General features: G+C 48.2%; 1 protein-coding gene across 6 annotated transcripts in view; it reads left to right on the plus strand.

Moving 5' to 3' along the window:
• GLIS3 (GLIS family zinc finger 3) overlaps positions 1 to 15,952 on the plus strand; it is a 544,141-nt gene that overhangs the window by 490,041 nt on the left and 38,148 nt on the right. For all 6 annotated transcript variants that reach the window (XM_042964562.1, XM_042964563.1, XM_042964561.1 and 3 more), the window contains one exon: positions 6,145 to 6,292. In XM_042964562.1, the coding sequence (XP_042820496.1) occupies positions 6,145 to 6,292 (148 nt within the window). The remainder of the gene's footprint in view (positions 1 to 6,144; positions 6,293 to 15,952) is intronic.

Here is a 15,952-nt window from a genome sequence, read left to right on the forward strand (position 1 = left end):
GGGCACCGGCTACCAAGCATTAACTGTCACGTCTCAGGATTACGGCGTCACTCAAGCACTCACTGTAAGCGAGTTCACAGCCTGTGGGTGACACCGGTTCCCCCTTTCCTATGAGAGTAGGCCCGCTGCAGAGAACAACGCAGTGGCTTTTTAAGCAATCGCAAATGACTCCAAATGCACACTTACCGCAAGAGCTCAGACTCAGCGGATCTGCACGGCAAATCCGCTTTTGTGCGTGACTGATGGAGGTGGTGGCCTCTCAGCCTACCACACTGTGGCCACTTGTGGGAACAGGTGCATGTATCTCATTGCTCACGAATAACTCCCCCCTGCCCTCCTTCGTTCCCACCAGTAGATCAATACACCCCTGACAGGCATCTGAAATCTTTATTTGGGAAAAAGCACATTTCCTACCAGCTGTTTGTTTTCCAAACCAAATAATTTACTTAACTTGTCACCTCCGTTAATTTTCAGAGCTGGAAAATTTCTCTCGGCCGTGCTGAGGTCACTCCGGTGCTCTCAGCATGGGCGGAAGCAGAAGAGGGAGGATCCCTCTTGCGTTGTAACCAGCATTTTGGTGGCTGAAGCCGGCCGGGTGCATTGTGCGTGGGAGGGAAGAACGCCTAGTGACTCCAGTCTTTGCAAATGGAGTGCGCAGGAGTTCTGAGACAGGATCAACACTCCTAGGCATGTGATCTGAGATCTGTGTTCCTAGGTTTGAATTCAGTCCCGTGACCTAGACCGGGTACCCTAGTCAGGAACCCAGTAAGGCCTCAAGTTCCTCATCAGTAAACCAGGGAGGGGTTTGCAAAGTACTCAGTAAATGTTAACTTGGCTCTGAGGTGTAGGGCAGCGGGATGACGAAATGCAGCTGAGATGTGGTCTGGCACCTAATACTCCAAGTGCACTCCCCAGATCAGCCTCAGCAGGCACTCTGGGAGTTTGGTCGAGGTTCAGAACCTCAGCCCTCCCTGCATCCAAGACCTGGTGAATCTGAATCGACATTCGACCCTGGATGAATGGTTTGTAAGGTGAAGCTTGAAGAGTAGGGCTCTGACCGCCCACATGGCTTCGAACAGGACTATGCCCTCCAGTCGGCTATTTTCAATACACCTCAGCCCGACAAGGGAGGTCTTCCTCCCTGCCCTCTAAAATGACGAAACATAGTCACCAAGCAAGGCCCATGGTAGCCTTCTGTGGCATTGGGAAGAGGGCCTGAGATAAGTTGGCCTCATTTCGGGAACACTCCTTGCCTGCCTCCATTCGCACATGACAGCCAACGTATCCCCGAGGGTGCCCTGTCCGTACCATAGAGATACAGATTAATTGTTTTCATGTGGATGGAGAGAGGGCTGTTGATTAACCCAGATTAACCTGAGCTACTTAGAGGCTCTAGCCTAGAATGCCCTGCTCCCAGTAGCTGGTGAGATCGCATCTGGGGACCACACGTGTCAACCCGTGCTGCTCTGTTAGTGCGCTAAAGCCCAACTGAGTTACTTACCTGCGCCCCCCTCTACAGGAGACAGGTGGGGAGACTTCAGTAAGCTCTGCTCCAGAGAGAAAGCCCAGAGGAGCAGGGAGGCTAGCTCCTGGGTCCTCCTCTGAGGGCAGAGCTCACAGACTTCATCTCAACACCAGGCTTTTATTTCCTCGGGGACTCCACCATCTCTTAAGAATCACAAAAGCAATAAGAATTTCCAATATGTTCCTCCGCCGTGCCTAATCACCTGTTCCGGCTGTCAGTCACCAGCGTGTCTGGAGAGTCCCCTAAAAGCTCTCTTCCAGCCTTGAAAGCTGCACTAACCCCCGTGGTGACACGGGGCAATGAAGGCCACCCCCGTGGGCAGCCTGCGTGCACCAGCTGATTGGATCACAACGATTTTGTTAATATTGCTCTAGATTCTAGAGGGATCACTTCCCTTCCTTACACTCTGATCGATAGTTGTACGCCCCATTGGCTGAGTTCGAAAAATCATTTTGAGTGTGTATGGAAGGAAATGTTTCCTTTTGTAAACAGCCTTACTATTGCGCTCTCACCTGGAGATTTTCTTCTGGAGGTTAAAAAGTCACTTGGCAAAACATGTGTCGTGTTGGGCATTATGTGTGAAGTCAGCAGATACTCAGCTTCAAACATTAAGAGAGACCAGCACCTGCCTCGGGTGGAGTAGGGGCTGGAAAATTGGGAAGGGAGGGAGGGAGGGAGGAAGGAAGGGAGGGAGGGAGAGAGGAAGGAAGGGAGGGAAAGAGGAAGGAAGGCAGGAGGAACGGAGGGAGGAATGAATGAAGGAGGGAGGGAGGGAGGAATGAACGAAGGAGGGAGGAAGGAAGGAAGAAAGGAAGAAGGAAGGAGGAAAGGAAGGAAGGAAGGAAGGAAGGAAGGAAGGAAGGAAGGAAGAAAGGAAGAAGGAAGGAGGAAAGGAAGGAAGGAAGGAAGGAAGGAAGGAAGGAAGGAAGGAAGGAAGGAAGGAAGTTCTTAGACTGTGCTAATATAAAAGCCTGGACATATGACCGACAGAGCTGGAAATTCCTAGAAGTCAGTATAAGTAGGAGAGATACTACCTGTGCCACAGTGGCAATTACTGAGAAATGTGGATCTCTGGTAGAGGCCAAGGGCATTCCTACCAAAGTCACAGTTATCTCATTCCAGAGTTTTGTCCATTGTATCAGAAGGGTGCATGACATGGGGCTGGGTGAATGTTGGTAAGCCATGTTGTTTGTACTTCCTCTAAGTCTGTGGTCATTACAGTGGTCACAGGAAGCATCCACAAGCAGCAGTCTTGCCCGGGACTACACACAAAGGGCTCTGTGTAGACACTGGACTAGAAGCTTCTACTAGGTTCCCTACCTCACCGGGAGAGATTTTGTCCCGTACTTCTCATCCCATCTGTTAGGCAATGGAGACAAGTCACAGGCTTCGGTTTGCTCACAGGGGATTTCTTACAACCAACATAAGATACTGTTCTGTATACTTTATAAATTCAGACTTCAAATCGAACCCTAAAGCACCCCTCTTTGTTATTCTCGTGGGGTCCCCAGCCAAAGGGTCCCTGCCTGTCTCAGTGCCATTCACCAGGGTTAGCAGCGGAAGAAAGGGCTATCGATATGTGTTTGACTGCTGGCCGGTCAACACGGCCTCCGCACAGCAGGAGGGCAGGTTTCTGAGTCTTCTGCCCTGTCTCGTGGACCTCTCACGGCCCACCACATAGCCTCTCCACCACTATTCCTGCCGGCAGACGCTGCTGTGGAAACCATTTGCACCAGCTAGAACTTAGAAGCACCTCCCCTCAACTGTACCCTGTGTCTCTGGCCTTCTGCCCACAGGCTTCTCGGATGCCCTGCTCTTGGGTATCTGGGAGAGCTTTAGCCACTCTGGAATACGTGCCTACTTGGAGATACGAGAGAAGCCACACCCGAGAGCAGTCTATGACCAGGGATCAACAGGATTGGGCGGGTACATGTTTCTTTCTGTTCCTGTCCTGCTCCTTGAGCCCAAGAAGGACTCCGTTGACATTGAGTCTGTGTTCGTATCCGTTTAGTCAAACAAGCATGAATGGTACTGTTGGAGATAGCCGGCCTCAAGGCCACCTTGTTCCCTAGTCTGTCCCAGGACCTGGCTCAGTGCGGCCACACATACATACTCCATATGTCCCTGTGGAACGATTGGCCGCGGAGAGAGGAATCAGAGGAACATAGGTAACTGCATTCAGAGCAAAAGTATTAAAATAGGTAGAGGATAGTCAAAAGCACAGTGGCACAAGTTGCTGTGGTATATTTGAGGCCGGGCCAGTTGTCTGATTTGGCCAGAGCACAGGGCACATCATGGGACCAAAGGGAAGACAGCGCGTTAAAGCACTTTGCACACCACTTGATGATCTCTCCTAGCGGCCCTCAGCATTTGGGTAGCACTGATGTATAGAGACCTCTTCCCCTCACTTAACTGCAGCCTCCTCAGGGTTAGGGACCCACATATAGTAGAATGGCTAGCATGTAGTAGGCACGTAGGAAAAAATAATGGTTGGAGGATGGACGGGTAGATAGACGGATGGATGGAGGAATGGCGAGACGGTTGGTCCTGGCTATTAGTTGAAGGAGAGGCCCTAACCGGACCTAACTTTCGGTGTGTGGCAGGCTGCAAACCATACTGAATTTCCCAACCTCTTTGATTGCAGCTGATGCAAAAATGTAGCTGATTCGGCTGACGTAGACCTCCGGGAAGCACCACATTTTTCTGTTTGCCGTAGAGTAGAGCATCGAGGGTGTGCACCAAGAGACCCTGTTGCCCATGGGGTTGGAAGCAGCAGGGGCCCTGCTCCCCTTGTGAGGAACACATACATACAGGAACACCTCCAGGGGATCGTAAGCGGTGGGCGCGTTCAGCAACTCCAGCAGAATAAATAGGAGAGCTCATGTTTCTACGCTAAGGCAGGAAAAAAATTAGCTGTGTTTCCACAGTGTCTCTGTGACCTCTTATTATTCCATTAGTTTTTGGAATAGTATATAAAACACCAAGCTCCGTGCTGACAAACACCAGCATTGAAACCGTTGCCACAGTCACTCCAAACAGCCTTCTCCCCTGGGTAAAATTATTATTTGGAATACAAGCAGAATTGTGGTTGCCCGAGTGAGCTGAGCACAAATGAGAGTAGTGATTCATAAGGTGACTCTAGCGAGTTTGCAAACGTGCAACTTTTCTGGAGGCTGACGCACCGTGAGTGCCTTTTTGAGCTACTAAGCACTTTCTAGTCTCACCACCTCTTCAAACTTGGGGGGCTGTGGAGGCAGCAGTTTTCTGAGGACAAGAGTTAACCTGACACAGTGCTGACTTTCCAGAAATAAACCCTTCCCATCAGATCACACCCTTGTCAGTAGCTTTTGAGCAGGAAGATGGTAATTCTGCTTCTTCACATGTTCCTTTAAGTGCTTGAACTCTCGTTCCATTGGGTTAAGCTTTGGGGGGCGGGGTCATCTGGGGTATTAATTCTAACCTGAAGAGGTTGGAGAAAAGTGGTACTGGTCTAAAAGTATCGCTCCCTGAACTTTTAAACCCTCAAATCTCTTTGATTATGTGGCTGCTTCTTCTTAATCCTGAACCTGATTTCTTTTATTATTTTTTTTTTTTAGATCCATTTATTCTTTGACATCAGTGGAGTAAGTTCACAAAGAGCAGAGATGGGTAGAAAGCTCAGCATCGCTTTGTATAGAGAAGGAAGTTGAAGAGAGTCAGAGTAATGATGCTGGTTTGATTGCAGCATAATGAGATGTCTGCTGCGTAGGTCCCAGACACTGAGAGCCTCTCTGATAGCGATAGACTCTGAAAGTGACAAGCCCCGTCTCTTTTGTGACATTGTACCAATTAGCTGATCTAAACGGGCACGTATGTAAGTTTGAGGTCTTGTACACTTCTCAGAGGCTAGGCTGCCCCTATGAATGAGGCCGCAACTCAGTCTCTGTGTCGTAATAGGGCAACAGTGGGGGGGAAGCCAGAGCTGTGTCTGAGGCCCCTTTTCGTGTTTTGTGGTGCCGGGCATGGGCTCATCACTGGTGGGGACCAAGCGTGTCCATCCGCCACACCATCAGGGAAATGCCCGGGGTCAGTCAGTCTCTGGGGTTAAGAGGGTAGCAGATCCTGCCCGGGGGCTACGACCAGGACAAGATATTCTATTACCCCTGATTCAGCAGGGACACAAGAGAGAGCCAGGCTGAGCCACAGAGGCTCGCGGCAGCCTTGAGAAGAGGCAGACGGCCTGTGTCCTGCCCCTTGTGGGTCAGCACACCAAGCGTTCTGTCCCCTGTCGTCCCCTGTGACTGAAAAGTGCTTGTACAGCGACCTTGTTGCAGATGCAGACATTACAGGATCGACCGACTTTATGGTGCCCGCACTGGGAGCTGGCGGGAGGGCAGGGCACCGCTCAGGAGACGAACCGTGAACTTCAGGGGAGTTGCTCACGCGCTCCCCGGGGCAGCAGGAAGGGCCCACCCGCCGGGGAGCCTGTTCCACCATGAAAACAGAAGCCGTGTAGATCCAGTGAGCCAGGAACTGTCCCCTTAACGCCACCGAGAGGAGAGCGGGCCCCTAAAACACACTCGCGGTCAGCCTTCGGGGTCAAACACGCGCCGTCTGATGCTTGTTCTCCTTGATTGCAGCCTCCGTCTTCTCCAGCAGTCACTCGAGCCGAAGCGGAGCCCCGCACACTGTCGGTCACCCTTCTCCGGGACACAGCGTGCAGGGGAGCCCCCACCACCCCGCCCCCCAGCTACCCCCGCTAGCGGCCGTGGACGCGGGAGCCGACAGGTAAGGCCAGCCGGCTCTCTTCTAGTAGGTGTCGCCGCTGAAGTCCGCCGCGCGGAGAAGCGCCGTGACAGTTGCTGAATTTTGTTGATCATCCGGCGGTGGTGGGTTGAGTCCTCCAGAGGGGACGTGTCAAGAGTACACGTGCAAAAAGCACGTGGACCAAGTAGCTTGCTTCTTTACCTGTCTTCATTACCTGTCTTCTTTTCCGTGGGGGAAAAAATGAGAAGGCACTGAAGTGTCCGACGCTGGGAAAACGCATTCGAATTTCCGTCTCTCACACTGTCCTCAGTCTGTTTTGGGGGCTCCTCTTTAAGGCAGTGTCCCCACAGGCTGGAAAGCCTTCCAGGTGCAAAACGGTGCCTTGAGCCCGTAGATGGGTGACAGCTTTGAGAGTATAGGGTTAAAGGGCACAGGATTTTATGCGGGTGACCAGAAAAGGGCTTTTTACTGAAGATTCTGCATTGATGCCATCCTCATAAAGAGTTTTGGGGACAGTTTTTAAAATCTTGATATTTCGGTCCGTCTGTGGACCTCCGAACCCGCCGGTGGCATGGACAGCACACGGTTCCTCTTGTTTTCCTCTCCACGTGTCAGCAGGCTCGAATTGACCTATGTAGGGGTTACTCCCAGACATCCACAGTAAAAAAAAAGTTCTTGTAGGGACCCCGGTGCTGCAGTCATAGGCATTTGGGGGACTAATAATGGGTTGGTTGAATAGGCAGCGGGAGCAAAGGTTTTCAATCTTGGAAGTCTGGAATTTCACCAGCGATCTGTGGTTTCGTTGGTGTTGGCCTCGTCCATGAGTTTTAAGATGTGTGTTTTAAAGTTTGATAAACCGTATATTTTTTTACATATCCCTACTCTTCACTTAACGATACATCTCTATTTCATAAACTTCTGTGGAATACTACATGTCGGACATCGTTCCGGGTGCTGGAGGTGCCAAGATTATTAAAACATGATGCTGCCCTTAGGATTTAGTGGCGAGGACAGACATATAATCCAAGTATGGTAATGCTCTTTGGATCAGTGATGTAATAGAGATACCTTAGGAGCCAGAAGAGGAGGGTGTCCCTAATTCTGCCTCAGGTAGAGAGGGAAAGAAAGAGTGATCTAGGCATGGAAGGAAGAGTCACACTTCCCAGATGGATAAATGGGGAACAACATCCAAGGCAGCCAGAGGAACACGTACGAGACGCGAGAGGGGCAAGGACACTCGTGGAAGGAGGTACCCATATGCTCAGGTGCCATCATCCACAGTGGACAGGACTGATGAAGTCAGTTAAGAGTAGGTTGGCTCGTGTGGAGCTTTATATTTTATGGTAAGGGATTATTTATCTCTTACTGGAAGTGAAGAATCCCTGTAGCCTGTCTCTGAGGGGAGAGACACATCAGATTGTCATTGTAGAGAAGAGACTCAGATGGCAGAGTAATTGAGGCTGGGTGCAGGGACAGGGGATGGGGAAAACAAGAAAGAGGCTGTTGCAGGAGTTCTTGTGAGTAAGATGAGAACTTGAACTAAGGTGAAGTGGTTAGGATGGAGAATTTATCCAAGGGCTATTATTTAAGAGGCAGAATCACTAATTACTTATGTCTATATGGAGTAAAGAGGAAGGGCTGGATTCATTTGCGAGTTACACCTCTAGGCATAGGTGGAAAAGTGTGTCATTAACAGCAGCAAAAGGGGTGTTCAGGAGAAGGGAGAGTGGGAGAGAAAGAATGATAATAGAAAAAGAGAGAGAGAGAGAGAGCGCGCGCATGAGCAGGGGAGGAACAAAGGGAGAAAGAGAGAATCCCAAGCAGGCTGCATACTCAGTACTGAGCCCAACACGGGACTTGATCCCACTACCACGAGATCGTGATGTGAGCTGAAACCAAGAGTCGGACACTTAACCAACCAAAGCTACCAGGCGCCCTTCCAGTTGGGTTTTAAATGATGTAAGCCATGGGCTTCTCATCATCTCATTTCCTCCTGCCTGGTTGAGAATCTTAACTCCACAAGGTAGCACAGCTGAGAAGCCCATCTCTCGGGACCTCGTCTCCTTTGTCTCATCTTCTTATGAATACTCATGATGACTCTTTACAGGAATACAAGAGAAAAGCAATCTGTGTATCTTCTTCTTGTACACAGCCTAAAAAGAGTATATGTAGAAAAATATCTTTGCCATTATTGGAGTTAACAACAACCACCCAAACACCTGATGTTGGAAAGCCCAGCTCCAAGGAAGGCTGTTGGAACGTGTTCCGTAGGTGCTCCTGCCCCTTGGCTTTGTTTGTTTTTAATATTTTGTCTTGTTGCATAATTTTAATTTTTTTCAGTTCCCTCCTTTGAAAGTTGGTAACATATAAAAAACTGCCAGAATAGTACGGCTGAGCACCCATACGCCCTGCATCCATATTTACCCACTGTGAATATTTTGCCATCTTCTGTTTCTGTCTTTCTGTCTTATCGCTTTCTCTTTTTGCTTCCAGAGATCCTTTGTTTGTTTGCTTGCCTGTTGTTTCAGAAACCCTCCGAGAGATTGTTGTGAATATCATTGAGCTTTAACCCTAATTACTTCGGGAAAGCTCTCCTAAGAAGGACATTTCTCCTGCATAATCACAATGTAATTATCACACTCCGGAAAGTTAACATCAATAAAGCATTATCTAACATGCAGTCAATATGAAATTTCCTCGATTGTGTAAATAACATTCTTTCTAGCTGGAGTTGTTTTTTTTTCTTTCCTTTCGTTTTTTTTTTTTTTTTTTCTGATCCAGGATTTAGTAAGATCACAATTCTCATATTTTTTTTGTCCTCTTGAATCTAATGAAGTTCCTCACCTTTTAGAAAGTTACCATCATCATCATCATCATTGTCCGTCATGACATTAGCAATTTCTGAAGAGCTCAGCACATCTATTTTGCAGAATGTTCCAGACTTGAGACTTGCCTGCTCTTTTCCTCCTCTACAGGCACCTTCCTCATCAGGACCACCTGTTAGGGAATGCGGTGTCCCTTCACTCTTTCGAGCCTTTGTCTGCGCTCCATGGGGAGTTAAGATGAGATGGACCACAGCATGTGACAGTGTCATGTGACATGGTGTGAAGACAGGCAACCTTGGCATCGCTGAGATTGAGGTTTAGAAGCCAGAGGGTGTTGTTAAGTAACGACAGTAGTTGTCGAGGTAGACCAGCGTGCGAGGGAGGAGGGGGAGGAAGGAGAAGGACACGACGGTCCTTTATATGGCTGAGCGATGAAGCCTTCTGACGTCTGTGGCTTTGCCATGCTTCTGTGTCCTTCCCACCAGATGTGTGCCCATTCCTTTGCCAACCCAACTGGACTGGGCAAGTGTATGAAAGGTTATCTCTTCCGATCGGGTTTTGGAGAGGAGGATAATGTGAAATAGCCCTGAATTATGCCCTGTGTTTGCATTAGTGTGCAGCATAAAAACACGAAGAGGAAATGTGCTTACCTTCCGCTTCTGGTTTATGTATCTTTGCCTCTGTTTGCCTGGGAAATCCCCCAGTAAAAACTCCAGCAGTTTTCTTAACGGAAATAGGTTTATCACACTTTGCGATTTTTAGTGGGAAACTGGCATTCTTTCCTGCTTCGCGGGCATTGATTCATCATTTACTTAGCTTTAACTTGTTAATAAAATGAGCTGAGTCACTGTCAGAAGTCAGGAACAGTCCACCACGTCTATCCAGTTAGGATCAGCTTCTTTGATCCTTACCGTCGTAAAATAAAATAAACGCAAGTTCTCTCAATTTGACGAGCATCCATTTTTATTTCGAAATAGTATCTGGATGATACATCGTTTCAGTGATTTAAGCGGCACCACACTACGTCACCGAATGTTGATTTAAACATTATTAAGGGAAGGGGTGTTTGACTATGTCACGTTGAGTGAGCCAGTGGTACTTAATGACCGTGGCTTCCCATAAGAGGAACCCCGTGTCTTTGGAAAGGTCTATTCATACTGTTTCATAGCATGTCTGTTAGAGCAGAGGAAACAAACATATCGATGCAAATCGCTTCCTCAGACAGAGAAATCTTCACAGTCCCAAGAAAAGTCAGCTGGATCTGTGTCGCTCATCTTGTCCAACACAGCTGCCTCTCTCCATTCGGCAGAAGTGCCCAGACATGGCGTGCTCTGTAGTGCAAGTGACAGAGCTTAAGGAGACCCGTGGATCGACCGCATGGAGCGACTCCGATGAGCCCCGTCTCTGAGCCAGGGAAGACCGAAAATAGAGAAACGATGTGGCCTCCTCTGGGAGTACACAATCTCGTACAGGAATCCACAGCAGGGAATGTTAGGGACAGTTGTTTTTGAGGAGGTAGTCAAAATACCTTAACCAAAAAAAAAAAAAAAAGGAATATTGGTTTCTTGAGTCCATGTCAAGTATTGGGAAGCCATACTGTTTTTTATTCATATCAGATGTGACATTTGCTCCAGTTCTAGGTATGTATATGTACAGTCTTTCCATGCCTTTGAGTAACCAGGGCTGGTCTTCACTGATACCATTTTCTAAGCCAGCATGGGAAACCTGTTGTAGCTTTTCTGGATGCTAAGGGGTTAAGGACAGCAACTGTTTTCTGTGTATCTTCTTTGCAATTCTGTACAGTTCTGCTCCTGTCAAAGCAGCCTGCTCACTGTCTTAGTTCGTTTGTTTCTACATCTTGTTTCAGGATCTTTTCTACCTAAGAAGACAATAAGGACCTTCCATTATTGTCCTGTTCTTGAGTGAACATCACCCAACCTGGAGCTTGGGTTAGTTCTCAACCCAGAAAGCCCCCTTGCTTCTTACAGCTCGCAGAGACAAGTTTCCCTGTTACATCTCTTGGTTATTATCATCTGTTTTATTTATTTGTCATTTCCCAGATGTTGCCTTGCTAAGTGGATTACTCGTTCTCTGAGGGCAGGAACGTAAAATTTCCTTACAGCCTCCACACCGCGTGCCCGGTGCTCCACCGTGCTAGGTGCTAAGGAGGGTTTGACAGGGGAGAAGGACCCATGGGGGAATGCCTAGGAAACAAAAGGCCATTGCCGGCTCCCGTTGTCCAGGTGGGAGGCTCCTAGAAAAGAATGGTCCCCCCTGATTCGTTGGTCTGGACGGTGGTGGACCAGTTCTTCTGGTTCCAGCCATCTCGTGCAACCCGCATACTTTGCTACAACACACAATTGCTCTCATGCGTATGTTCACACGCATGCGCACACACACATTGCTAGGACCCCCCCTGCTGTCATCCACTGTGGGGGTTCCCTACATTGCTTTTCTGTGATCTTCACTACGAGAAGCCTGCTACTCACCATCCATTCCTGTCTCCATCTGTAGCGTCTGAACAGCTCAAAACTAGGTCTGTTAGCTTTGCTGTCCTTTCTTCCCTGGGATTTTCTAAACAAGCAGGAACATTGATATCTTCACCCACTCAGGATTTTTTTTTCAACCTCACACACACATGCGTGTGCACACACATGCACCCCGCGTAATCTTTCCTCTCTCTTGTTAATCTCCTAGTATATGTGCAATAATGGCTAAACTCAGAAGCATCATATGAAACATTCAAGTTTATCAAAATCTATCCCAGCATTGGGGTACGTTCATTTTTTGAGTCACTTACTCGGCTGCCCTTTGGGTACCAGGTGATAATGCTAAACACTGAGGACACAGTGGTCGACACGAGTGACAGAACCCTGCCCTCTCAAAGTGTCCGGTCTTTTTTTTATTCTTTTTAACATTCATTTTTGAGAGTGAGAGAGAGCATGAGCAGGGAAGGAGCAGAGAGAGAGGAAGACAGAATCTGAAATAGGCTCCAGGCTCCGAGCTGTCAGCACAGAGCCCGACGGGGGCTCGAACTCATGAATCATGAGATCATGACCTGAGCTGAAGTCGGATGCTCAACCGAATGAGCCATGAGGGCACCCATCAGAGTGTCCAGCCTTCACAAGAGACGACCAGATCAACAGGCAAGCATCACTTAGGCTGTTGTGAAGCTGTGCCAGGAGAGGCTGTGAAGATACACGGGAATGACCCAAAAATAGAAGTAGAAGAAGGAACATCTGCCTGAAATCGGAAAGCCCGTCGGACCTGGCCATGGGTATGCCCAAAAGCTAAGAGGAGACAGTGCCAGCAATGGGCGGAGCTTCGTGTGTGAATGGGGGAGGAGCCTCTTAAAGGGCACTCGGGACACTGGGCTTTCTCTTGAGGACAGGGATTTGTGTGTTTGCCCAGGATGGGTACCCTGGTGATTCTGGCATACATTCCCAAGGCCTCCCTATCCTGTTACCCACCCAGCGAGAGTTCAGAACATATTCTATGCCCAACAGAAGAAAAAATGACAATACACAACCAGTTTGTCTGGTCCCCAAGAGACAAAGGCTGTCCTTTGTAAAGCCTAAACCAGCAAGGCAGCACAGGTTTTATGTTATTTTCTGTTTCTAATACAATTTGACACGACAAGTTTCGTCCCTTATAATCCCAAGCTTGTATTTTATGTAGTCATGACCTATATTCAAGGATTTTGAAGAGTCACTTAGTGTTAAAAAAAAAAAAAAAACAACAACAACCATTCCCGGTGAGCAATCACTCCTCTGACAGGTCACAGACACATCCCACAGGTATAGAAGGGTACGTGACTTACAGGGCGACTATTTTTTTCTTAATGTTAATTTATTTTTGAGATAGAGACTGAGCGCAAGCAGGGGGAGGGGCAGAGAGAGAGGGAGACACAGAATCCAGATCAGGCTCCAGGCTCCAAGCTGTCAGCACAGAGTCCGACACGGGGCTCGAACTCAAAGACTGTGAGATCATGACCTGAGGCGAAGTCGGACGCTTAACCGACTGAGCCACCCTGGTGGCCCTTTACAGGGCAATTATTAAGCACTGGCCCAAAAATAAAGCTTGTCAGCCCTCACCATTGAAATAACTGGGAAGAGCCGTGGTTGAAAAACAGAGGCTTCAAATGGCCATTTAGTCCACCCGCACCTTGGTGTCTGCTCTCCCAACGCCACGTGATCGCATACCTCATCCTGTCTCTTTGGGTTGTAGCACTTTCTATACTGAAAACAGTTATCCTCATCCAGTGTCCCATGAAGGGGTCAGTTTCTAGGAAAGTGACTTCCACAGATAATCGAGGTCAAGAGAGGTGGTGTTTAAAATCCACCCACAATACACACACACACACACACACACACACACACACACACACACACATGTTTTATTTGAGAATCACTGAATGTGATGAACATTGTTCCCCACGTCTATGCTGTGAGCCTAGAAGAAGCAGAAAATCCCAGTATCCTAGCCTTGAAGATGGAGATTAGAATATTGGGTCTTAGACTGGAAAAGCTTGGGGTCCTGGTGCTACTTTTTTTTCTTTATATCTGTGGAAAGTTTCTGGTACTTTTCGATCTTTATTCCAGGGCAGAGTAGCCCACAAGTCTTTAAACTTCTTCAGTTCTGATCCATGACCGCAGCCATGCTTTACCCTCTATAGCAGATATCAGTTGAGTTATTGGCCTTTGGACTGAGCATTCTTCTCACAGAGATACTCACCTTACTAACAGCTTCTTAAATATGCCAACCTGATCTACTCCTCTTAGCACACATACAGGGAAATCGGTGATACCTGCTCCTTTCTTCTTACTTACCTAGTGATTGTGAATGGCTCCAATGGGGGGGGGGGGGAATAAAACAACAACAAAAGGACATTGCTGAACTGGCTTCTCTAGTCTTGTCTGATTTGTCTCTGATCTGTCTCTAATTTAAATGCCTGTGTTGTCTGCAAAACTTTTATGAGCATAATTTTCAGAGTCCAGTCTGTTTTCTTGATAACGGAGGAGAATAATGAGCTACCTTCGTTTACTACTAAGAACTAAAAAGCCTGGGAGTCAACTTTGATTCCTCCCCTTCTCTAGCATTCTTTCATCTGATTAATCCGTAAGTCCTGTTAGCTCGACCTTCAAACACATCTTAAGCCTGATCAGCTGCACTGTCCACTCCCATCTCAACTCTTGCAGTCCTGAAACTGTCCCCCACGCCGGGGTCTGGTCTGCTCACACCGTCCCCTTCTCCCCTCACACCACCCACACCACGTGAGCTGTCCTTTAAACTGTAAATGCAGGGGCACCTGGGTGGCTCAGTGAGTTAAGCACCCAACTCCGGCTCAGGTCATGATTTCACAGCTCCTGGGTTTGAGCCGCGTCGGGCTCTGTGCTGATGGCTCAGAGCCCGGAACCTGCTTAGGATTCCGAGTCTCTCTCTCTGCCCCTCCCCCACGCTTGCTCCGCCTCTCAAGAATAAATAAACATTAAAAAAAAAACTTGTATTAAAATGTAAATGGAATGTCTGATGATTTCCTCCTGGGGCCCTTCCCCCACCACACTTGGATAAAGTCTGAACTCCTTTTTGTAGGCTGCTGGGCCCTCAGTGGTCTGGCCTTAATCACATCCATTTACCACTGCTCCTCCTGCTTGCGATTCCTGGAAAACACCAGCTCACCTTGCCTCAGGGCCTTTGTACATGCTGTTCCTGAAACTTGAAAGGCACCTTCACCGGAACTTAACATGATCTGTGCCTTCGTTTCTGGTGTCTGCTCGAACGCGAACCGCTTTGGAAAGGCCTCTCTTGACCACTTCACCTCAACCCCCACCCCCTGCTCACACCCCCCAACCCCGCTCTCTTCTGTTAACTCTATTTCTCTTCATAGATTTAACAGCCCCTGAGATTACACTGTCTGCTTACTGATTGGCTTACAATCCACTAGAGCCGTAGCTCCCTGAGAGCAGAGACGATGTCATGCTTACAGCTCTTCCCCCACCGCCCTCAGCGCTTGGGAATTGTGTGGAATGAACAGGATGTGAACAGAAGGGAGGACTGCAGCTATGATTCCTTTATCATTTCTGGGAAAGGTAACAGGAATCCAGGGCAGGTGGATGACTGGTCTTCCAAGTGTACGTTGTCCTCTGCGTCACCTCAGGGCAAAGCAGGAGACGCTGATGCGAGCACACGTGTGTCACTACACCAAACAAATAGCTTGACTCTTGGTTCAAATATGCCTTCACATCAGATTGCTTTCCATGTATTTCTTCTTAATTTTGAAGTACACTCGTTCTTCATTTTAAAGAGGTCTCGTTCATTTCACCCCTGAAGGCCAAGTCAGCCATCTTTATTTTGTTCCCACCATTCCACACAAATCCACCTCATGCAAAGCCCAAGATGATGTTTTTCTTTTTTTTTTTTAGTCCCCTTGGATTTTCAGTCAGGAAAGTGAGTCATGACAATAACAAGGAAGGCTTGAGGTAAAATAGAATTCCTTTTCTTGCAACCTCTACTTTAGTGCGTTGGCACGGGGCAACATGGAGTTCAAACTAAGCCATTATGTTCTTGACATGTATCTGTGTGTTCCTGTCACAGAGCTTCTCTGAAACAAGTCCTAGGGAGGCAGAATTCCTAAACTGAAAGCCCACAAGCCTTTCTAGCCTGAGTCTCAAGACATTGGCCCATTACAAAGTGCCTGGTGTCTGACAAAGGAAAGGCTGTTCGAAGGAAAGCCTTTCCTGAGTGTTTCTAGTGGGACGTGGAAATCAACTTTATCTTTTCCCCTCTTGTGTGGGGGCGGGATGGGGGGAGTTGGGGGGAACTGGCTGGGAAGAAACTGTGTTGTGTCTTTTTGCAA

This window comes from Panthera tigris, chromosome D4 (genome assembly GCF_018350195.1).
Source record: "Panthera tigris isolate Pti1 chromosome D4, P.tigris_Pti1_mat1.1, whole genome shotgun sequence".
Lineage (NCBI taxonomy): Eukaryota > Metazoa > Chordata > Mammalia > Carnivora > Felidae > Panthera > Panthera tigris.